General features: G+C 63.7%; 1 protein-coding gene across 2 annotated transcripts; it reads left to right on the top strand.

Moving 5' to 3' along the window:
• The first annotated feature begins 852 nt into the window (after positions 1 to 852).
• Positions 853 to 21,169, top strand: BLTP2 (bridge-like lipid transfer protein family member 2). 2 transcript variants are annotated; one of them, XM_065418347.1, is made up of 35 exons: positions 853 to 953; positions 1,473 to 1,533; positions 1,806 to 2,001; positions 2,268 to 2,391; positions 2,780 to 2,904; positions 3,093 to 3,160; positions 3,323 to 3,471; positions 4,287 to 4,405; positions 4,992 to 5,155; positions 5,364 to 5,628; positions 6,051 to 6,256; positions 6,662 to 7,748; positions 8,039 to 8,230; positions 8,759 to 8,961; positions 9,042 to 9,160; positions 9,241 to 9,461; positions 9,749 to 9,939; positions 10,335 to 10,434; positions 10,519 to 10,721; positions 11,112 to 11,394; positions 12,107 to 12,264; positions 12,466 to 12,672; positions 12,974 to 13,073; positions 13,421 to 13,603; positions 14,151 to 14,272; positions 14,353 to 14,508; positions 14,607 to 14,728; positions 14,966 to 15,146; positions 15,245 to 15,331; positions 15,472 to 15,582; positions 15,755 to 15,890; positions 16,931 to 17,055; positions 17,448 to 17,549; positions 18,386 to 18,520; positions 20,564 to 21,169. In XM_065418347.1, exons 1-35 carry the CDS (start codon positions 868 to 870, stop codon positions 20,750 to 20,752), a joined length of 6,276 nt encoding a protein of 2,091 aa, XP_065274419.1. In that variant the 5' UTR covers positions 853 to 867; the 3' UTR covers positions 20,753 to 21,169. The 2 variants fall into 2 exon arrangements, with proteins under 2 accessions (XP_065274419.1, XP_065274418.1); XM_065418346.1 differs by having other exon boundaries at positions 1,806 to 2,016.
• Positions 21,170 to 21,822: the final 653 nt, after the last annotated feature.

The raw sequence follows: 21,822 nt of genomic DNA, 5'->3' as shown, positions 1-21,822 counted from the left end.
TTCCACCTAGCCCCACAGCTGGCCCTAGCCCCTTCCTCCCCCCCATACTAGAGCCCCGATGCTCCCCCATGTGGACAGTGTAATGCCAGCTAGCCCTTGTGTTGGCAAGCTGGATGGGTGCTGGGGGTGGAAGGAGAGAACACAGGATGGGTGAGCATTACAGGGTGGGGCTAGGCTTTGTAGCTCCACTGACTTTCTTGTGTGTCCTTGCAGGAGATTGACAGTGTCTGGATCTCCAGTAAACTCCTGAGTCATGAGCTGCCGTAAGTACCTGCCCTGGCTCTTTCCTCGCTCTCCTTTCTGTGCTTGGGAGCATGGCTAGACCCTGACCCTGCCCGCTTGCCAGGGTGCCCCAGCTCGGCCTGTGGAGCTCGGCCCGCTGCTTTCTGCTGTAAGGAGAGACCAGCTGTCTCTGGGCACAGGAGTGTTCTGCTCAAACTCCCCTGGCTGTGCAGACTGTGCGGGGGCAGGACACGGGGGCACCATGGGTGGCTGGGCTGATGTAGGGGAAAGACTCATGCCATCCAGGCTGTGTTGAACAGCAGTAATGCCTCCTGTCGCTGTTCCTCTGTGCAGACGCTACCTCGCGCTGTGTTTCGGCGAGGTGCGAGTCCGCATGGATCTCCAGAAGGCACCGGCAGCAGGGCCCCCATTCCCTGAGGCTCCAGCTGAGAGCGGCAGAGAGGAGAGCAAGGGGGACCTGCCCATTAAGCCCTCCCTGCTGAGAGTCCTGAGCCAGGTAAGTCTCTGTGTGCTGGATCCGAGGAGGAGGGTGGGCGGGGACCAGGCCTAGCTCCCGGCACACACTCCTCACTGTGGCCCCCTTGCTTCCAGCTCGTCTCGATTCATGTGGAGTCCATCAATATCATGGTTCTGCACGTGGCCACCTCCGAGTCTCTGTGGCACATCCAGGTCACCAGGACGCGCCTGCTGTTGGACAGCGACGGGAAGCGGTAACTCCACCTTGCTGTGGCCTGTGGGACCAGGGCTGGGCAACAGCCACGGACAGCTCCCTTTGCTCGGGAGAGCTTTGTTGTGGCCTTTGTCCTGGGGGACCATTCCCACCCTGTGCCTTGTAGATCTGGGCTGGGGGCCTGCCACTGGGACTCCTTCCTGGCAACATCCTTTCCAGTCACTGGCACTACCCCGCCCCCCTCCCAAGGGCTGTTCAAATCCTGATCTTCTACCCCCCTCTCTTGGGCAGCAGCTCTCTGTGGCCACTGGAGGGCGCCCCAGGAGCATGGCACCCTAACCCTCTCCCTCCAGGGACTGAGACCATCCCAGCCCCTGTGTGATGCCTGGTTCTTGCAGAGGGCAGCCTCCTGCTGCATGGTCCAGCTATAGGGTGGATGCTCTGTCTGGGAGCAGGGGCTGTAGCCCAGACCCCAAGTTGGAAAGACCTGGCTAGGAGGCAGCAGGGCCCCTCTGTGGCTGGCAGGTGTGGTCTGAGCTTTCTTCTGCTCTCCCCCCAGCCTGGACTGTGAGGTGACCCTGTCCCAGGTGAACAGCAAAGTGCTGAAGAGCAGCCAGCTGGTGAGTATCCAGGGTGGGGCCCTGCAGCAGCCAGGCCCCAGCGCCTGCTCTTGGGGAGCTCATGTGCTATCGCCTGAGCCCAGCGAGCGGTGCTAGCAGGGGGGGCTGTAGCCTCGGGGGGGCGTAGGGCACTGCAGCCTCCTGCTCTCTGCACTGGGACCAGGCTGCCCGTGGGCACTGCTTGGGGCTGCACCCGATGCACATAAACGGAGTGGCTGGAAGCTGCCCCCATCACCACCTCGCTCTCCTTGACCCTCGGTCCCCCCGTACAGGATGACACGTGCCTGGCAGAGCTGGCGCTGGCTCTTGCCTTCTCCATGGAGGTCAATGTGAGCAAACGGCAGCTGGTGGGCATCAGCCTGGGCGTGTGGACCCTGCACGCAGAGCTGCACGAGGGGCTGTTCTGCAGCGAGCTGCTGCGCCGGGCAGCCAACGGAGTGAGACGCAGCGGCGCAGGGGACCAGGCAGGCTACCAGGCCCCAGGTCAGCCAGCTATGTTCCCTGGGAAGTCTCTGGGGCTGTGGGGAGGGGAGAGGGTGCCCCGGGGCCCCCGTGTTCCCTGCGCCCCATAGAGTGTGTCTGGCAGAATGGGCATGGGGGTGGTTTATGCTGTCTTGGGTCCCAGCCAGGGGATCCCCTTGGGCAGGGCAGGCCATTGCTGCCTCCTGCTGGGGGGAGTGGGGAGCTCTGGGGCGAGACTCCTGCCTGTGACCAGGTCTGTCCCTTGCTCCCAGGCCCCGGGGAGGCCCCGAAGTCTCTGCCTCTGCTGAGCTTGCGCACTCTGCAGCTCATCCCCAGCAAGGCGAAGGTGGAGCTGGAGAACACCAACGTAGTGCTGTCTGTGAACAGCCAGCAGAGGTAATGGGGAGAGAGGGCTGGCACCATGACAGGCCCGAATGCCCAGCCCAGCTGCTCGGCCACCCCTCCCCCCACAGGCACTCTCCTGAGGCCCATGCCTCTCCCCTGGCTACCCTCGGCTGGGCATCCCCTCCCCGAGGGTCTCCAGGTGTGAGTGGCCCCTGGGGGAGGCAGGATTGCTGTAGGTGAGAAGGCCATGGGCCAGGCTCCGGGTGGCTCTGGAGTGAGGGCGGAATGAGCATGGCCTGGGCTCCCTTGGTTGCCCCTCCCTTCTAAGGCCGTGAGGGGCGCTCTGCCCCGGCTGGGCTTGGCAGTGTTGGGGCAGGAGGGGCTGGCTCCCTTCTGGCTGTCCTGTGACTCGGCCTGGCTCCGGTTCTTGTGGGTTCAGGCACCTCACGTGGACCCTGAAGCTGCTGCAGTTCCTGTATCAGCGAGACGAGGAGCAGGCCCCGCTGCGGAGCTTCACGCCCACCTCCGACCTGGGCCAGATGAGCACCGAGCTGCTGCTGGAAGGCGAGTGCGGGGGGGCTGCTAGGGGAGGAGTGGCTCTGTCCAGGGGACCCCGGGAGGAGGAGGGGAGACCCACACCACTCTACCCACTTGGATGGGGCTACTCCAGCTCCGCAGCATGTGCGTGGGGGTGGCTGGCTGGCTAATGCCCAGGGCCCTGCTGGGTGACTCTGCCGCCCTTCTCCCCACAGATGGCCTGCTGCTGTCCCAGAGCCGCCAGCGCATCGTGTGCCTGAACTCCCTGAAAGCCAGCGTGCAGGTGAGTGAGTGAGTGACTCCAGCCACTGCGTCCTGGCAGCTACCGCACCCGTGCCACGCTGCCCGTCGGTGCCCGCAGGCCCTGAGCTGGCTGGGCCTGTTTACATGCAAATGGGCAGCAGGGAAGAGGTCTCGCTCACACCTCCCGCGTCCCCATCTCTAGGTCACGGCCATAGACCTGTCAGCTGTTGTGCTGCTCAATACCTGCATCGTCCACTATCGCCACCAGGAGTTCTCTCACTGGCTCACCCTGCTGGCCCAGGAGTGCCGGGCTACTGGTCTGCCGGCCCCCCTCCAGAGCCGCAGGGGAAGGTACGTGTGGGCCCCGGGAGGGGTGATGGCTGCTCAGCAGCCATGGTTGCCTCCCTCGGAGCTTGGGCACAGCACACACAGTGCCCCAGTTTCAGGGTTAACTGCACCTTCCCTTCCCCGCCAGCTTCCTCCAGGGCATCCACTTAAGGCTGCAGGCTCCCAGCCACGGGGAGGCCCGGGTCTCGCCCTCCAGACGGGGCTACGCCGATGTCTGCCAGTCGCCAGGCAGCCCCCACAGAGCCAACACCTTTCTTCGTAGGGGAAAGCCGTGCTGGGATAGCGTCCACCCACCCCAGGGCCTGGCCATGCGCCCGGGTCAGCCAGCAGCCTGAGGGGCCCTAGCCAAACCCTTCCCAGCCCTGCTGCACTGCGGGGCCCTGGCTGGCTGCTGAGGCACAGGAAGGCCTGGGGAACAGCGCTTTCTGTGTGTGCTGGGCTCCGGGAAGCAGTAAATGCAGCCCCCCGGGGCCTATCGCCTGAGGGACTCACCTCGCCGAGCCCCACGGGAGGAGCCGTGGTAACCCGCCCTGCAGAGCTGCCTGCCAAGCTCGGCCAGCGGTGAGCCAGGAACCGTACCGGGCGGGCCCCAGAGGTGCTGCGCCCCGTGGAGCGTTCCTGCCCTGGCCCAGAGCACGGCCCGGCTCCCTCCACTCAGCAGGAGCTGCGCAGCTTGGCCTCTCCGCAGGCGAGAAGCAGGGGCTGGGCTGGCCGTGCGGCCTGCTGAGGCCCTGGGACAGGAGCTCCCTCCGGGGCCTGTTCTGTAGCAGGGGAGCTCGGGCTCACTAATGCCATGGCCCCTCCTCACCCTCTGGCAGGAGCTGCCCCCAGATCTTGGCTCCCATCATCCTCTGTGCCTCCCTGTCCAACGTCAGCATCTCTGTGCAGCTGGGGGACACGCCGCCCTTCGCACTGGGCTTCAACACCGTCTCTGCAGGTAGGAGCCTGCGGCATGACCGGGCGAATGCCATCCCAGCCGGGGCAGAGCAGGGCCTGGGCTTTGGCTGCTGTCATGCCCAGGGGCCCCTCCTCTGCTTTGGAAAGGGCTCTGTGGCTTCCGGGACAGTGCCAGCAGCTGCAGCTGATGGAGAAGGGGCGGGTCTGGGCCGGGGCCCTCCAGCCTGGCGGGGAGGGGATGGGGATGGGCGCTCCAGCCTGGCGGGGAGGGGCGGGAGGGGATGGGGATGGGTGCTCCAGCTTGGCGGGAAGGGGCGGGAGGGGATGGGGGTGGGAATGGGCGCTCCAGCCTGGCGGGGAGGGGCGGGAGGGGATGGGTGCTCCAGCCTGGCGCGGAGGGGCGGGAGGGGATGGGGATGGGTGCTCCAGCCTGGCGCGGAGGCCTGGGTGGGCACACCTCTGCGGCAGTTCCTCAGCTCCTGGGTTTGAGTCAGGATTGTTTCTGGGGGTGAGGTAGCAGCTTGGTCCCCAGCTCCAGGGGAGCACGGCTGGCCCCTGCCTCGCACACTGCAGCGGGGGGTCAGGAGAGCCCTGGCCCATGCTCACCTCCTGCTCTGTGCCCTCAGACTACCAGCACCTGCGCCCCCAGAGCGTGCACCAGCGGGGCCTGCTGGCCATCGACCACCTGTGCTGGCGTGTGGGAAACAACTCGCACATCCAGAGGGCCCCGCACCCGCCCAACATGCATGTGTGGGGAGAGGCCCTCATCCTTGACTCCTTCAACTTGCAGGTGAGGGGGGCTGCCGGCCAGAGCAGGGGTGAGGGGATCAGCTCTCCCCCCCCGCCCAGCAGGCATGGGGGCAGTGGGGGGCGCTTCCTTCCCCCCGGGCCCTGCAATGGGCAGTGGGGAGGGGCTCTGCCTGGGCTGGGCTGGGCTGGGAGTGAGAAGGTGGCAGCTTCTGAGCTGCCAAACAGTGACTGGACTGTGCCCCCTGCAGGGCAGCTACAACCAGCCCCTGGGCATGTCCAGCGCCCAGGCGGACACGCTCTTCCTGGACTGCACCATCCAGGGGCTGCAGGTGGAGTCATCGGACACCTGCACCAAGTGCCTCTCCAGGGTCCTGTCCCTGCTGCACCGAGGGGCCAGCCAGGCAGAGCTTCCAGTGGAGCCAGCCCCCTCCCCGGGGGAGTCCGCAGGCCTGCTCTGGAAGGTGGACCTGAAGGTGGAGGACGTGAACCTGTTCACGCTGTCCAGCCTGGTGGGTAAGTGACCAGGTGGGGCTGCTGGGCAGGGGCAGCACCATGGGCGGGCAGCCATCCCGCAGGATCTGCTGCGCCAGCCAGACGGAGGCAGTAGCCCTCTGTGCAGGCGTCTGATGGACAAACCCACAAACTGCTCCTTCCTTCCCTGGAGATCCTGAAACCCCCGGCCGGGCTCTCAGCCTCCCGCACTGCCTCATCCCTGCACCTGCCCCCAGCTGTCCACAGTCCCTCCCGGGGCCTCCTGCCCCCAGGACTGTCCTGGCTCTCAGCAGCCCTCGCTCCCTGGGCTCCGGGATGTCACCAGCCCTTTGCTGCAGGGGAGGGTGTCGGCAACTGCTGGTCCTCCCCGCACTGCCCCGTGCTGGGGCCTTTGCGGGCTGTGCCCTGTCCTGCCCCCAGAGGTAACCTCCTGTCTCTGCCAGGTGCCTCGGAGGTGAGGCTGGACACACTGACTGCCCTGGGCAGTGCCGAGAGCTGCACGGTTAGCGTCCAGGGCATGGCGCTGGCCTTGGTGAAGAACATTTCCGAGAAGATGCAGCCCTGCTGCAAAGCCCCAGCCATCCGTTGCCCCATCCTCAGACTCTCCATGCTCTCCTTCACCTACCACAGTAGCATCCACTCCCTGGAGGTAAGTGCTGGGCCCGCTGTGCTGGCAGAGTGCACTCTGGGACGGCAGTGCCAGGCAAAAGATGTGCCCGTGGGCTGAGTCTGAGGCGGCTGAGTGACCCAGCGGGTCAGGGAGCCTGCTGGCGTTCCCACGCGGACTGGGCCATCAGGTGGGCCAGCGATGGGCTCTCAGCCAGGCCCTGTCCATCTGTGTCACACCCTGCCTCATGGCCAGAGGCCTCGGCTGCAGCACTTAGTGTGTGTGGGGGCACTGGGAGGAGGGTCGGGGGGGTCAGGAGCAAGGTGGCTGGCAGAGCAGTGGGAGGAGCTCGCTCAGCCCCTCGCAGGCTCTCTCGGCCCCCGGGGCATGCTAAGGGCTGCTGGCAGAGCAGAGACCCAGGCCCGCTTGCCCCTTTCTGTGCCCTAGGTCCAGTGTGGCGAGGGCCTGACCCTGCTCTGGAGCCCACCTGACCACATGTATCTGTATGAGCACGTCCTAGCCACGCTCCAGTGCCGTGAAATGCTGCAGAGCACCCTGGGCCAATGGAGCGCTCCCTCCCTCCCCCCGGAGCACCAGGCCGCTGAGCCAGCGAGCCCCAGCGAGCCCCCCAGCCCAGCCCAGGGTCCCCCAAAGAGAGTCCTCAACCTGACGCTGGAGATGAGCTCCGCCAAGGCCACGGCCTTCGTCTCTGAGGCCAGCTACCTCAGCCTGGTGGCGGAGCGGGTCTCGGTGAGCCGCCACGGCAGCGCCCTCCACGCCTACTGCCCGGAACTGGCCGCCGGCTTCGACAGGCACAGCATCTTCAGCTTCAAGGAGGTGGAGGTGCAGCTGCTGCCGGAGCTAGAGGAGATGATCCTGCATCGCAGCCCCTTCCCCACCCTGCGCACCCTGCGCAACCGGGTCTGGGCCTTCTCCTTTGCCAGCATTGTCATCGAGCTCCCCTACCAGTACGACTTCTCCCGCACGCTGGACGAGGCCGTGGGCGTGCAGAAGTGGCTGAAGAGCCTGCACCGGCGGGACCGCCCCCCCAGCCCGGCCCTGCCCCCGGACCTCCTGCTCAAGGTGCAGCACTTCTCCTGGGTCTTCCTGGACGACGTCTTTGAGGTGAAGCTGCGGGACAACTATGAGCTGATGAAGGACGAGAGCAAGGAGAGCGCCAAGCGGCTGCAGCTGCTGGACGCCAAGGTGGCGGCTCTGCGCAAGCAGCATGGCGAGCTGCTGCCCGCCCGCAAGATCGAGGAGCTCTACGCCTCGCTGGAGAGGAAGAACATTGAGATCTACATCCAGCGCTCCCGGCGCCTGTACGCCAACATGCCTATGCGGAAGGCCCTGCTCACCTGGACCCTCTCCAGCCTGGAGCTGGTGGCCCTGGCCGACGAGTCCTTCCACGGCGTGGAGCGTGTGCTGGAGCAGATGAGGGACCTGGACAGCGTCAGCCCCTTCCCACCCGAGGGGCTGGAGCTGGTCACCCAGTGGTGCCGCATGCTGAAGGGCAGCGTCAAGACCTTCTTCGGTGAGTGTGTCTGTGGGGCTTCTCCGCCCCCATGGCCCCGTCAGCTCTGGGCTCTGGTTCCCTGGCATGAAAGTGCTGCTGGGGGCATGACGGGCACCCGGGCCACATGCAGTGGGAAGCACTGTGGTTCCCCCCGTAGGGTCCCTCTGATCTAGCAGGGGGTGTAGCCTGCCGGCCCCTTGCCCAGAGGCTGGGGAGAGTGAGGAGACCACCCAAGCCCCCAGGGACGAGTCTAAGGCCGGCTTCCCTCCGGGCCGGCAGTCAGCGCGGTCTCTGACTCTGCCCCACAGTGCGGATCCGGGACTACCCACGCTACCTGTTTGAGATCCGAGCCTGGCAGCTCTCGGGCCGGCTGATCGGGACGGAGCAGAGTGGCCAGGCCTGCTCTCGCCGCCGCCAGCTGTTGAAGCTGGGAGCGCCATGGGGGGATGCTGCTGTGCAGAGGAACATGCCTCCCTTGAAGTTCTACCACGACTTCCGCTGTAAGTGGGCTCTGGGGGCCGACCCTGCAGGCAGGCACGAGGCTGCGGCCTGGCCTGGGGCTCCTTCTGGCGCTTGCTGGGTGACCATGTGGGCTCCAGCTGGGACTGGAGGAGCACCACTCTCCTGCCAGGGTCACACTGATTTGGGGGTGGCCGGATCCCTGGCACCCTGGACCCTGAGCTTGGGCCAGGCTCAAGACACCGGGAGTTTGGGGGAGGGGTGCAAGTGCTGCCCTCCTTGGGGCTGGTCAGTGCGAAGCAGGCTTGTTCCCCTCTGAGCTGAGTGGGGGGAGGATTGGAGATGGGCCCAGGTTCCCCCCCGCCTCCCCCAGGGACTGGGCAGGGACTGGGGTTTGGGATCCTGCCCCCTGGGGTCAGGATGCTGGAGTGGGGCAGTGCTGCGCTGGGTAGCTCTGGGGGTCCTGGGGCAGCGCTGTGGGGGGGGGTGCAGAGGGTAACTTTGGGCCAGGCTGTATCTGGTTGGGGCAGGGACCAGGAGCTGCCCTGAGCCGCTGTCTGTGTCCCTAGCGGAGATTTTGCAGTACACCATCGTTTGGGGGCCATGCTGGGACCCGGCCTGGACCCTGATTGGCCAGTCTGTGGATCTCCTCACCAAGGCCTCAGCCGATCCCAGCCCCTCCCTGCCCTGGTGGGATAAAAGCCGCCTGCTCTTCCACGGGGATTGGCACCTGGACATCGAGCAGGCCAACCTGCACCAGCTGGCCACCGAGGTGAGACTCGCGTGGGGTCGCCCAGGGCGTCCGGGCCCCCTCCCAGCCTGGCGGCCTCACGCTCAGCCTGTCTCTTGCAGGATCCGTACAACACCACCGAGAACATGCACTGGGAGTGGAGCCACCTGGCCTTCCTCTGGAGACCTGGTCAGTTCGTCTTCAAGGGGGACTTGGACATCAATGTCCGCACGGCCTCCAAGTGAGTGTCAGCCCTGGGGGTGGGGGGGTGGGAGGGGCTGTGACCCTTGGAGAGCAACCCAGCACCTTCTCCCTGAGCAGGTACGATGACTGCTGCTTCCTCCACCTGCCCGAGCTCTGCATGACCCTGGACTTGCAGTGGCTTTGCCATGGGAACCCCCACGACCATCACAGCGTGGTGCTGCGCTCCCCAGAGTTCGTGCCCGAGGTGCCCGTGGGGCAGCACCATGACTCATACCGGGCCTTCCGCTCCGAGAACCTCAACCTCTCCATCCGGATGGACCTGACCCGGCCGGGCGGGGGTGAGCGATGCCCCGCAGGGCACTCCAGAGCTGCTGGAGCCCAGCTGCTGCTCAGCCACTGACCGGAGCGTGGCCGTTCCCGCTAGGAGCTCTGGTGGCTCCGGGTTTGGGAGGTGGGGGGGGTCATTGGAGATCTCCTGTATCCCTCCCCCGCTGCTTACCTTGGCCAGGTGCCGAGCTGAGTGCTCGTGGGCTCTGCCCTCCCAGGGAGGGAGGAGGAGAGGTCTGGGGGGTTGGGCAGCGGATGTCGGGGGCCCTGTCACAGTGCTGACGTGTGTCGCTCTCAGAGCTGTCCCAGCCCCGGATCCTGCTCTACAGCAGCACTCTGCGCTGGATGCAGAACTTCTGGGCCACCTGGACCAGCGTGACACGCCCCGTCTGCCGCGGGAAGCTCTTCAGCAACATGAAGCCCAGCAGGAAGAAGCTGGGGCAACACTACAAGCAGCTCTCCTACACGGCGCTCTTCCCCCAGCTGCAGGTGAGGCCGGGCCCTGGGCCCTGCAAGGCTGGCCTGGGGCTGGTGAGGTCCGTCGGCCGCCCCCCTCCCTGCGCCCCCATCAGCTGCTGTCCTGCATCCCGCCCCCCCCCCCCAGTGTGGCGAGGTCCGTCGGCTGCTCTCCCCCACCCCCCCCATCGGCTGCTGTCCTGCATCCCGCCCAGCCCCCCACCCCCAGTGTGGCGAGGTCCCTCGGCTGCCCCCACCCCCACCTCCCCATCGGCTGCTGTCCTGCATCCCGCCCACCCACCCCTCAGTGTGGCGAGGTCCCTCGGCTGTCCCCTCCCCCCCCGCCCCTCCCCATTGGCTGCTCTCCTGCATCCCATCCCCCTCCGCTCAGCGTGGCGGCCGGCTCAGCGTCCTGTGTGCTCCCCCAGGTGCATTACTGGGCCTCCTTCGCCCAGCAGCGGGGGATCCAGTTGGAGTGTGGCCAGGGGCACATATTCACGCGAGGGACTCAGCGGCTCATCCCCCAAGGTGAGGCTGGGGGCCCGGCCTGGGCAGGGTGGGGCGGGGACGAGGGGCAGGGTCCCCTCGCTGATGCCTCTCCCCTGCCCCCAGCTGGCACGGTGATGCGGCGCCTCATCTCGGAGTGGAGCATCACGCAGATGGTGAGCGACCTGAGCTTCGTCACCGTGCACCTGATGGCGTCGACCTGCGACGAGAGCGCTGACCACCAGCTCGGCTCGCTGGTGAAGAAAACCCACCTGCTGAGCCTGTCCTCTCTCACCTACCAGAGGCACAGCAACCGCACAGCCGAAGAGGTACCGGCCGGCTCGCCAGGGCAAGGAACTGACTGGGGGTGGGCGTGACTAGCTCTGCCTAGGCTGCGGGGGCACGAGCCTCTGGCTGTCTGCAGGGTGAGCCCTGGACGGGGAGCACTCAGGGCACTGGAGAAACTGAGCAGGGCCCCACTGGCTGCAGGCTCAGCAGCCTTGAGTGCCGCTGATCACCCTCTCTAAGAGCTCAGCACGGGCGGGGCGGCTGGCCCAGCCGGATAGTGACATGACCAAGGCCACCCCACTGGGAATGGCGTCCGGGTGTCCCCAGCCCAAGGTGCTACCCACTGGCCATGGGGCCTCCCTGCTGCTGGGTGGGTTTGAGCGGGGAGTCGCTGTGCCCTGGCCATTATCTGACCCCCGGCTCGGCTGCAGGAGCTGACCATGCGGGATGGGGCTGATGCCTTCCACACGCACCAGCTGCAGCTGGTGGACCTGCGGGCATCCTGGACCACCACCAACCGGGACATCGCCTTCGGCCTCTATGACGGCTACAAGAAGGCGGCCGTGCTCAAGCGGAACCTGTCCACCGAGGCGCTGAAGGGGTTAAAGATCGACACCCAGCTGCAAGCCAAGAAGCTGAAACGGCGCCTGCTGTCTGCTACCCTTCCCCCGCAGAGGGTGACTGGGACCACCAGCGAGCGGGGCTCCTCGGGGGGTGAGTGCCCAGCCACCTGGGTGGGGCCCTCGGGATCCCGCTCGGCACACAGCCCCCTCCCCTGGATCTGCACAGCTTGTTCCACACACGTCCCACCTCGGTACTGACCCACTTCAGTACCCGTCACGGCCAGCTGGCCAAGGGCTGGCTCCCTCTCCCCCGACCCTGACCCCCCGTCTGCTCCCCGGGGCCTCCCCCCGACTATACTGACCCACTTCAGCACCCGTCACGGCCAGCTGGCCAAGGGCTGGCTCCCTCTCTCCCGGCCCTGACTCCCTGTCTGCTCCCCGGGGCCTCCCCCCCATGGCACTGACCCACCTCAGTACCCGTCACGGCCAGCTGGCCAAGGGCTGGCTCCCTCTCCCCCGACCCTGACCCCCCGTCTGCTCCCCGGGGCCTCCCCCCGACTATACTGACCCACTTCAGCACCCGTCACGGCCAGCTGGCCAAGGGCTGGCTCCCTCTCTCCCGGCCCTGACTCCCTGTCTGCTCCCCGGGGCCTCCCCCCCATGGCACTGACCCACCTCAGCACCCGTCACAGCCAGCTGGCCAAGGGCTGGCTCCCTCTCTCCCGGCCCTGACTCCCTGTCTGCTCCCCGGGGCCTCCCCCCCATGGCACTGACCCACCTCAGCACCCGTCACGGCCAGCTGGCCAAGGGCTGGCTCCCTCTCCCTCGGCCCTGACCCGTCCCTTCCCCCTGTCTGCTCCCAGGGGCCTACATGCTGCAGAAGCTCATTGAGGAGACCGATAAATTCGTGGTCTTCACGGAGGAGGAGTCGGGGGCCAGCGAGCAGCTGTGTGGGATCGCCGCCTGCCAGACCGATGACATCTTCACCCGCAACTGCCTCGTTGAGCTGGTCAACTGCCAGGTAGCCCGGTTCCAGCCAGAGCTCCTGCCCCGCTCCCTGCAGCGCCCCTGCTAGGAGAGGTGGTGACTGAGCTGTGTCTTTCTTTCCCTGGCCCTGCCGCTGGGGCAGACACTGCAGGCCTTCTGTGCCCCGGTTTATCTCCCGGCCCGGCTGCCCCATCCTGGAGTTGGCAGGGTCACTTAGGGGCCTGTTCTCCCGCAGATGGTGCTGCGTGGTGCAGAAACAGAGGGCTGTGTGATTGTGTCTGCTGCCAAGGCTCAGCTACTGCAGTGCCTGCACCACCCCGCCTGGTACGGAGACACCCTGAAGCAGAAGACCTCGTGGACCTGCCTGCTGGATGGCATGCAGTACTTCGCCACCACTGAGAGCAGCCCCGCCGAGAGGGAGGACGGCCAGCTGTGGCTGGAGGTTGGTTGCTGTCGGCTGGCTGCTTGGCTGGGGTGAGCTCAGGTGGGATAGGGGGCCTGGGGCTTTTAGTTCCCATGCGGGAGGAGTTTATCACAGCCACGGCCCCAGGGTGCTGAGAGGCAGAGGCCTGAGAGTGAAGGCAGCCCTGGAGCCCCCTAAATCCATGGCAGGGCAGGATCTCAGTGCCAGGCAGTGGGAGAGAGGGGGCCAAGCCAGCCCCGGGGACCAGCCCCCCAGCCTGCTGGCTCTGGCTGGGCTGGGCCCAAGGCCTGGGGCGTCACCAGTGTCCCTCCTGCCCCAGGTGAAGAACATCGAGGAACATCGGCAGAGGAGCCTGGACTCGGTGCAGGAGCTGATGGAGAGTGGGCAGGCCGTGGGCGGCATGGTCAGCACCACCACAGGTCAGCATGTAGAGCCCTGCTTGCCTCGGGCCCAAGAATCGTTCACCTGGGGATTGCTGGGCCCTCGGTCCTTGTGCGTCACCCAAGGGACAAGCGGAGCCAGCCCAGCTGAGAGCTCTGTCCCCCTCCTGGGATGGGCTTGGGGTCCCTGCCCAAGGAAGCATTCTGGGGTGACTCTCCAGAGGACTTACATGCATCCCCTTCCCCCACCCTGTGTTCGGATCCCAGAGGTCCCCCCCCCCCGCCCTTGCCCCGGCACTCTGAAGCCTCAGACTGTCCAAGAATTGGGGGCCCCACGCCTGGGGGTGGCAGCACCGGCCCTGACAGCTGCCCATGTTGGCCCCCAGACTGGAATCACCCCTCGGAAGCCCAGCAGACCCAGCAGGTGCAGAGGATCATCTCCCGGTGCAGCTGTCGCATGTACTACATCAGCTACAGCCACGACATTGACCCGGAGCTGGCCACGCAGATCAAGCCCCCCGACGCCCCAGCCGACCAGGAGAAGGAGGACCTGCTGAAGAAACAGGAGGGTGCGGCCCTGCGCCCGGCTGAGTCATTCTGCTCTCCTCTGCAGGGGGAGGGGGAGCTCCTGGGGGACAGGCCACGACCACAGGCCTCGAGGTGCCGAATTCTCCTGTAACCTCCCTCGGATCAGAGCAGGGCAGCTGCAGTCGGCTCCGTTCAATGGGGCCCTGGGGTGTCTGGCACCGGGCGTGGTCTCTGCTGTCCCTTCTTGGCGCTGATCTCTGGTTCATTCTGCCCGGCTCTCGGAGGCCAGGGAACGGGACTCGCAGCCCTGCTTCAGCAAAGCCCGGCACACGGGGCAGAGCATTGTGGGCTGGAGAGCCGGGTTTGTCTGTGCCTGCTGGGGCCAGTAGCGTCTCTGAGCTCTCATTGCCTGGGGGGCAGGGGTGGGGGCGGGGGTGGGGGCGGACTTGGTCTCCCCAGCCCTGGCCCTTGTTTGTGTGTGAGCCCCACAGGCGGTTCCCTCTGCAGCTCCCAGGGACTATACCAGCCCCCCAGGTGCTGGCTGTCACAGGGGCTGCCCCAACGCCCGTTCCTATCCTCTCTCCCCAGGAGCCGTCGACACTTTCACGCTGATCCACCACGACCTGGAGATCTCGACCAACCCGGCGCAATACGCCATGATCCTGGACATCGTCAACAACCTGCTGCTGCACGTGGAGCCGAAGCGCAAGGTACCGTGGGCCTGAGCGGCGCGCAGGCGCAGCGGGCTCCCCAGAGACCCCTCACCTCGCCTCTCTCTCTCTGGCTTCAGGAGCACAGCGAGAAGAAGCAGCGGGTGCGGTTCCAGCTGGAGATCTCCAGCAACCCCGAGGAGCAGCGCAGCAGCATCCTGCACCTGCAGGAGGCCGTGAGGCAGCACGTGGCCCAGATCCGCCAGCTGGAGAAGCAGATGTACTCTATCATGAAGGTGAGGCCTGGGCTGGGGTGGGCACAGCGTGCGGACTGCAGGCCCTTGGTCCTGGCCTGCTTTGGCCGGGCAGGTGCTGACTGGTGCCGGCTCTTCAGTCCCTGCAGGACGACAGTAAGAACGAGAACCTGCTCGAGCTGAACCAGAAGCTGCAGTTGCAGCTGAGCCAGGAGAAGGCCAACCTGCAGCTGGAGAGTGAGGAGTTGAACATTCTCATCAGGTACCAGCCCCCACCAGCCTGATGTGCAGAGCAGGGAGGCAGCTTGCCCGAGACCTGCTGCCCAGTCCCACCGCCTTCCAAAGCCACCGCGCCACTGCGCCCCCACTCTGCTTCCCTGGGGCTCCCAGGCCGCCTCTCCCCCACGCTGCTCTGAGGGGCTGCCTGCCCTTCGACTGGCCCTAGCCCCGGGGCCGCCATGGGGCTGCTCTCACGGCTTTCCCTTGCCTGCTTGGGCAGGTGTTTTAAAGATTTCCAGCTGCAGCGGGCAAACAAGATGGAGCTGCGCAAACAGCTGGAGGACGTCCGGGTGGCCCGGCGGACTGAGTTCTACTTTGCGCAGGCGCGCTGGCGCCTCACCGAGGAAGACGGGCAGCTGGGCATTGCCGAGCTGGAGCTGCAGCGCTTCCTCTACAGCAAGGTACCGGGCCCAGCGGGGGCACCTAGGCGCGGGCTCCGCCCTTGAGGAGCGGGGCACGGGGTGCGCTGGGGTCCGTGGGCTGATGGCTCTGTTTGCAGGTGAACAAGTCGGACGACACGGCAGAGCATCTCCTGGAGCTGGGCTGGGTCACCATGAACAACCTCCTGCCCAACGCCGTGTACAAGGCAAGTGCCAGCCAGCGGGAGGCTGCAGTGGGGCCCTGGAGGGGGAGGGGCAGCAGCCAGCCTGTGGGTGGGGTTTTCAGAGGCGTAACCAGGCAGAGCTGGGCCCCCACCATCTCTGCATTCCCATCTCTGCTCTGCAGGTGGTGCTGCGCCCTCAGAGCTCCTGCCAGTCGGGCCGGCAGCTGGCCCTGCGCATATTCAGCAAGGTCCGTCCGCCAGTGGGAGGCATCTCTATCAAGGAGCATTTTGAGGTGAGGCTACAGGTGGATCCCAGGGGCTGGTGTTCTGCTCCTCTGCGTCCCCAGTCGGAGGTGCTGTAGGCAACAGGGCAGGCGCACCCATCCGGCTTGGATATCTGGGCGCTGCAGGGCCGCCCAAGGATTCCAGTGCTGGTCCCTGACGGACGTACGGCTCTTCTTGCAGGTGAACGTGGTGCCCCTGACCATCCAGCTCACGCACCAGTTCTTCCACAGGATGATGGGCTTCTTCTTCCCCGGCCGCAACGTGGAGGAGGAGGAGGTGGGGGATGAGGAGGACAAATCCAAGCTGGTGACGACAGGTGAGTGTGCCTTGTGGGGAGGAAGGGAGGGGCCAGCCTGACCCCCCGATTGAACTCAGTGCAGTGATGGGGTACATGCCAAGAGACCCCCAACGGGGATTGGAAATGGGGAACCTCGTTGTGTGGGGTCCTCCGAATCCATTCTCGACCCAACGCTACTCAGTCGTTGTCAGCGGTGTGGAAGAAAATATAAAATCCCTGGGGGTGCAGTTTGGAGCTGAGGCCCAGACTGGTGCCGTGGTGGATAATGGTGGGATAGGGCAGTTCTCGAGAGCAATGCGGATCACCGGGGAAGCTGGGCGCCCTTGGCCAACCTGCATTTTAATGCAGCCAAAGGCTCCAGCTAGGAGCCAGGAATGCAGCTCTAACTTACGGGGGGAGGGGGGGCTGTGTCCTGGAAAGTGGGGGCTCTGCTAGGGCCGTGGGGTCATGGTGGAAACCGGCTGAAGCGATGCGCTGGCTAAGAGGGCGAATGCGGTCCTTGGCTGTGGAGCAGGAGGAGGGAGGTGTTCCCACTGCACCCGGCCTGTGGGAGACCGTTACGGGGGTAGTGCTCAGTGCTGGTGTCCACACTTCAGAAAGGATGTGGGCCAGCTGGAAGGGCTCAGAAATGAGCTGCAGTGATTCGAGGTCTGGAAAACCTGCCTTCCGGTGAAGGGAGAGACGCTCAGCCAGTGCTAGCCAAGAGAAGAGGAAGAGGTGACTTGATCACGGTCTGTAAATACCCACCTGGAGGAAGATCTGTGAGCGGAGAGGGCTCCTCAGTCCAGCAGACAAAGGCTGAACGAGACCCAGGGGCTGGGAGCTGAAGCCACACTGGGAATACGGTGCCCATTTTTAGCAGTGAGGGTCACTGACCATTGGACCAGCCGCAGGACCTGGTGCACTCTGTCCCATGGAGTCTCTCTGTCGGGACAGGGGGCCTGTTTCTACCAGCTCTGCCCCAGCCCAGCCGGGGTTCTGGCAGGCTGCAGGGATCAGTGCGGGGGTGCTGCAGTGGGTCGGGCAGGATAACCCCAGTGCTCCCTTCTCTCTCTCAGGGATGCCCGTGGTGAAGCCGAGGCAGCTGATAGTGGCTGAAGACTCACTGGGCCCAGGGAAAGGAGTCGCTCAGGGACTGAACCGGACGTCAGGGGTCAGGAGGTCATTCCGGAAAGCCCCCGAGGTACCCACCCCGCTGCCTTTTGGGGGGGAGTCTCCTTTAGAGCCTCCCCAGGAGCACCTGTTCCACTCGTCTCGGGGATCTGACAGTCTAGAGCCAGCGATTGCTCCCGCAGTGCCTGGGGGCAGTGGGCTGGGCTGTCCTGCCCCAGGGCCGTGAGGGATTCACCCACTTACCCGCACGCGCGTCAGCAAAGCTGCCCCTTGCACGCTGAGCAGCTGGTGCAGACCAGGGGATGCCATCCTGGGTCCCCTGGCACGGGGCAGGGAAGAGAATGAGCCTTGGCTGCTCTCCTGAATGAGCAACACCCCCTTCCCACTGGCCCAGTGCCCAGCTGTGCATCTCTTCCCCCCTTCTCTTGCTCTGCTGATTCTGTCGAGCTCCGTCCCTCCCAGCACCCCGTGGACGACATTGACAAGATGAAGGAGCGTGCGGCGATGAACAACTCCTTCATCTACATCAAGATCCCGCAGGTTCCGCTCTGCGTCAGCTACAAGGTCAGTGCCTGCCTCCAGCATGGCGTCCGGGGCAGAGCCAGCCCCGAGGGTGCTGGAGAGGGAGGGGACAGCCGCGGGCGTGTGCTGGGGCAGAGCCAGCCCCAAGGGTGCTGGGGAGGGAGGGGACAGCCGCGGGCGTATGCTGGGGCGGGGCTAGGGTCACCAGACAGCAAGTGTAAAAAATCGGGACGAGGGTGGGGGGTAATAGGTGCCTATATGAGACAAAGCCCCAAATATCTGGACTGTCCCGATAAAATCGGGACATCTGGTCACCCTAGGCGGGGCCAGCCCCGAGGGTGCTGGGGAGGGAGGGGACAGCCGTGGGCGTGTGCTGGGGCGGGGTCGGCCCCGGAGGGTGTAGGTGTAGGGGTTGTGTGTGAGGGGCTGCCCTGCCCTTCAACTGGCCCTATCCCTAGGGCTGCCCAGGGGCTACTTTCACGGCTTTCCCTTGCCCGCTTGGGCTGAGCTGAAGTTCACTTTCTGCCTCTCCTCTCTGTGCCCCATGGGTGCTGTAGGTTGCCTGGTACTTCTGGGGGCAGGGGGCCCTGCCTTCTTCCTATGCAGTGTCCCTGCCGTCTGGCTGGCATGACTCTTCTGAGCCGTGGGGCAGAGGGGAGGAGGCCATTCCTGGGCCACAGCACAGTCCCCACCACACTCCCCTCAGCAGAGGGCCTGTGTCCCCGTTTCTGCCCTGGGTCTCCCCTCCCATCTCCTCTCCCCTGAACCCAGGGGTTCTGTTGCTGTGTCTTGCTCCGAGCCTGTAGGAACATGGCCAGCGGAGCAAGCCCGTGATTGGCTGGCTCTGGCCGCGGGGTCTGATACATTGTCTGGCGCAGGGCGAGAAAAACAGTGTGGACTGGGGTGACCTGAACCTGGTGCTGCCGTGCCTGGAGTATCACAACAACACGTGGACGTGGCTGGACTTTGCTATGGCAGTGAAGCGGGACAGCCGCAAGGCACTGGTAGCACAGGTAAGGGCCCGGAACCTCCCCCTGCTGAGGGGAGCCCCGAACTGAAGGAGCAGGGGAGAGATCTGCCCCAGGCACTTGGAGTGCTCTGGGTTTAGCTGTTAGCACTGGGGTCTGAGTTATAGCCCCTCTCCTGTCAGTCATGTTGGGGAGCCCCGATGCTCTCCTCATCTTCCCCTGAGCGGTGCTGGGCCTGTGCCCACGGTGAGTCTCTCTCTGGGAAGGGCAGAGAACATAAGAATGGCCCTACTGGATCAGACCAAAGGCCCATCTAGCCCAGTATCCTGTCTTCCGACAGTGGCCAACCCCTGGTGCCCCAGAGGGAATGAACAGAACAGGGAATCACCAAGTAATCCATCCCCTGTCACTCATTTCCAGCTTCTGGCAAACAGAGACTAGGGACACCATCCCTGCCCATCCTGGCTAATAGCCATTGATGGACCTATCCTCCATGAACTTATCTAGTTCTTTTTTGAACCCTGTTATAGTCTTGGCCTTCACAACATCCCCTGGCAAGGAGTTCCACAGGTTGACCGTGTGTTTTGTGTGGAAAAAATACTTCCTTTTGTTTGTTTTAAACCTGCTGCCTATTAATTTCATTTGGTGACCCATAGTTCTTGTGTTATGAGAAGGAGTAAATAACACTTCCTTATTTACTTTCTCCACACCAGACATGATTTTATAGATCTCTGTCATATTACCCCCTTAGTTGTCTCTTTTCCAAGACGAAAAGTCCAAGTCTTATTAATCTCTCCTCATATGGCAGCTGTTCCATACCCCTAATCATTTTTGTTGCCCTTTTCCAATTTCAATATATCTTTTTTGAGATGGGGTAACCACATCTGCACACAGTATTCAAGATGTGGGCGTACCATGGATTTATATAGAGGCAATAGGATATTTTCTGTCTTACTTACTATCTATCCCTTTCTTAATGATTCCCAACATTCTGTTCGCTTTTTTGACTGCTGCTGCACATTGAGTGGCTGTTTTCAGAGAACTCTCCACAATGACTCCAAGATCTCTTTGTTGAGTGGTAACAGCTAATTTAGACCCCATCATTTTGCACGTATAGTTAGGATTATGTTTTCCAATTTGCATTACTTTGCATTTATCAATATTGCATTTCATCTGCCATTTTGTTGCCCCGTCACCCAATTTTGAGAGATCCTTTTGTAGCTCTTCGCAATGTGCTTGGGACTTAACTATCTTGAGTAGTTTTGTATCATCTGCAAATTTTGCCACCTCACTTTTTACCCCTTTTTCCAGATCATTTATGAATATGTTGAATAGGACTGGTCCCAGTACAGACCCCTGGGTGACACCACTATTTACCTCTCTTCATTCTGAAAACTGACCATTTATTCCTACCCTTTGTTTCCTGTCTTTTAACCAGTTACCAGTCCATGAGAGAACCTTCCCTCTTATCCCATGACAGTTTACTTTGCTTAAGAGCCTTTGGTGAGGGACCTTGTCAAAAGCTTTCTGAAAGTCTAAGTACACTCTATTCACTGGATCCCCCTCGTCCACATGCTTGTTGACCCCCTCAAAAAATTCTAGTAGATTGGTGAGGCATGATTTCCCTTTACTATAACCACGTTGACTCTCCCCCCCAGAATCATGTTCATCTGTGTGTCTGACAATTCTTTTCTTTACTATAGTTTCAACCAATTTGCCTGGTACTGAAGTCAGGCTTCCCGGCCTCTAACTGCTGGGATTGCCTCTGGAGCCTTTTTAAAAAATCAGCATCACATTAGTTATTCTCCAGTTGCTTGGTACAGAAGCTAATTTAAATGATAGGTTACAGACTACAGGCTGCAGATGAGCCGTCTGTGGGGCTGCTGGAAATGCCTGGGCTGGAACGGGCACCGCTGTCTCTGCCAGGCTTGCCCAGATTGCTGCCAAGTCCCCGCCTCTGGGGCAGGCTGTGCAGAGGAGCCCCAGGGAATGAGCCCTAGTTAGGTCTTTGGCTGAGCTGTTGCAGCCAGGGCAAGCCTTGGCCATCCCCCACCCCGGCTGTCTCCTGACCCTCTCTCCGCTGCGCAGGTGATCAAGGAGAAGCTGCGCCTGAAGCCAGCTGCTGGGACTGAGGCCCGAGGGAAGCTGGAGAACAAATCGGACGGGACCATCCAGCAGCAGCAGCAGGAGGAGGACGAGAAGGCGCGGCTACTCATCGGCCTGAGTGTGGGCGAGAAGAACCCCAGCAAGAAGTCCATCTTTGGCAGGCGCAAATGAGGGCAGCACCCGGCTGGCCGGGAAGGGACTCAGGCGGCTCCTGCCACCTCTTGGGCACATGGCCCCTTTGCAGGCCTGAGCTGGCACAAACAGCCAGTGACTTTGTCTAGGTGGGGGGCCCTTGGTGGCACAGCCCAGCCATGGCACAAGAACTCGATGGACCGATGGCACGGGCAGAGCCCCTGTCCAGGCAGGGAGCGGCATGGCGGTAGGGGGACGCCACGCAGTGTGATGCAGCTCCCCAGCAGCGGGAGCTGGGGAGGCTGCGTCACCCAGGGCCCGGGCTGCTTTCGTTTGCACAGAGCCTGGGTGGTGACGAGCACTCGAGTTATCATCACTGGTGTGTCCTGCGCTGGCATCACTGGGCCAGCGGCACTGTCCGCACTGTAACGCGGCTGCTCCAGTCTGGTTACTGTTGGGAAGTGGGCACGGAGGAGAATTTAAATAAGAGTTTTTAATTTGGACCCATCTCTGTCCTGGTGTTACTGATCCGTTCCCCAGCAGGGAGAGGGCTGGAGCCAGGGCCCAGCGTCCTACCAGCATACTGCTAGCACCTGGGCCCAGTCTGAGCCTGCTCCCCCACCCAGAGAGCTACCAGCACTTGATGGCTACTGGAGCCTCATGGCCCGCTGAGCTGCTTTCCCCTCACTCTCTGGTGCAGGCTGCAGCCCGGCCTGCTCTGTTTCTCGGGGCCCCTGGCAGAGCTCTGCTGTGCAGTACAAGGTTTGCTTGGTCTGTGAGTCCCAGCTCCCTGGACAACATGGGGGCTGCTGGGGCTGAGGTGCAACTGGAGGTGACTGAGCTGATCTGTTACCCCCCCCCCCCCCCCACACACACACTTTCATGGATTGTTTATCCAGCTCGGGTCCAGATTACTGCCTAGGGGTAGGAACCTTTCCGGGGAGCTGCCCCCTGGTTAGGTGCCATGAACACCCCTTGGCTTCACCCTGTTCCACGTGTAACTTCTCCGTGCTCCCAGCTGTGGTGCTCTCCCCACCACCTGCCTCTGCTCCGGCTGCTTTATAAACAGGAGCTCGGTGGCTTTTTTTCAGTCCATGCCCCCCGCTCTG

Source organism: Emys orbicularis, chromosome 17 (genome assembly GCF_028017835.1).
Source record: "Emys orbicularis isolate rEmyOrb1 chromosome 17, rEmyOrb1.hap1, whole genome shotgun sequence".
In the NCBI taxonomy this organism is placed as follows: domain Eukaryota; kingdom Metazoa; phylum Chordata; order Testudines; family Emydidae; genus Emys; species Emys orbicularis.
The sequence above is the reverse complement of the archived record's forward strand: the minus strand, read 5'-3'. Positions and strand labels throughout refer to the sequence as shown.

Bases quoted from the DNA above. Each gene is read 5' to 3' on its own strand.
- BLTP2 (XM_065418346.1), top strand. From the start codon at position 868: ATGGTTCTGCACGTGGCCACCTCCGAGTCTCTGTGGCACATCCAGGTC. The intron at 2,017-2,267 runs GTCAGCCAGCTA...CCTTGCTCCCAG, and splicing joins GGCAGGCTACCAGGCCCCAG to GCCCCGGGGAGGCCCCGAAG. The intron at 2,905-3,092 runs GCGAGTGCGGGG...TTCTCCCCACAG, and splicing joins CACCGAGCTGCTGCTGGAAG to ATGGCCTGCTGCTGTCCCAG.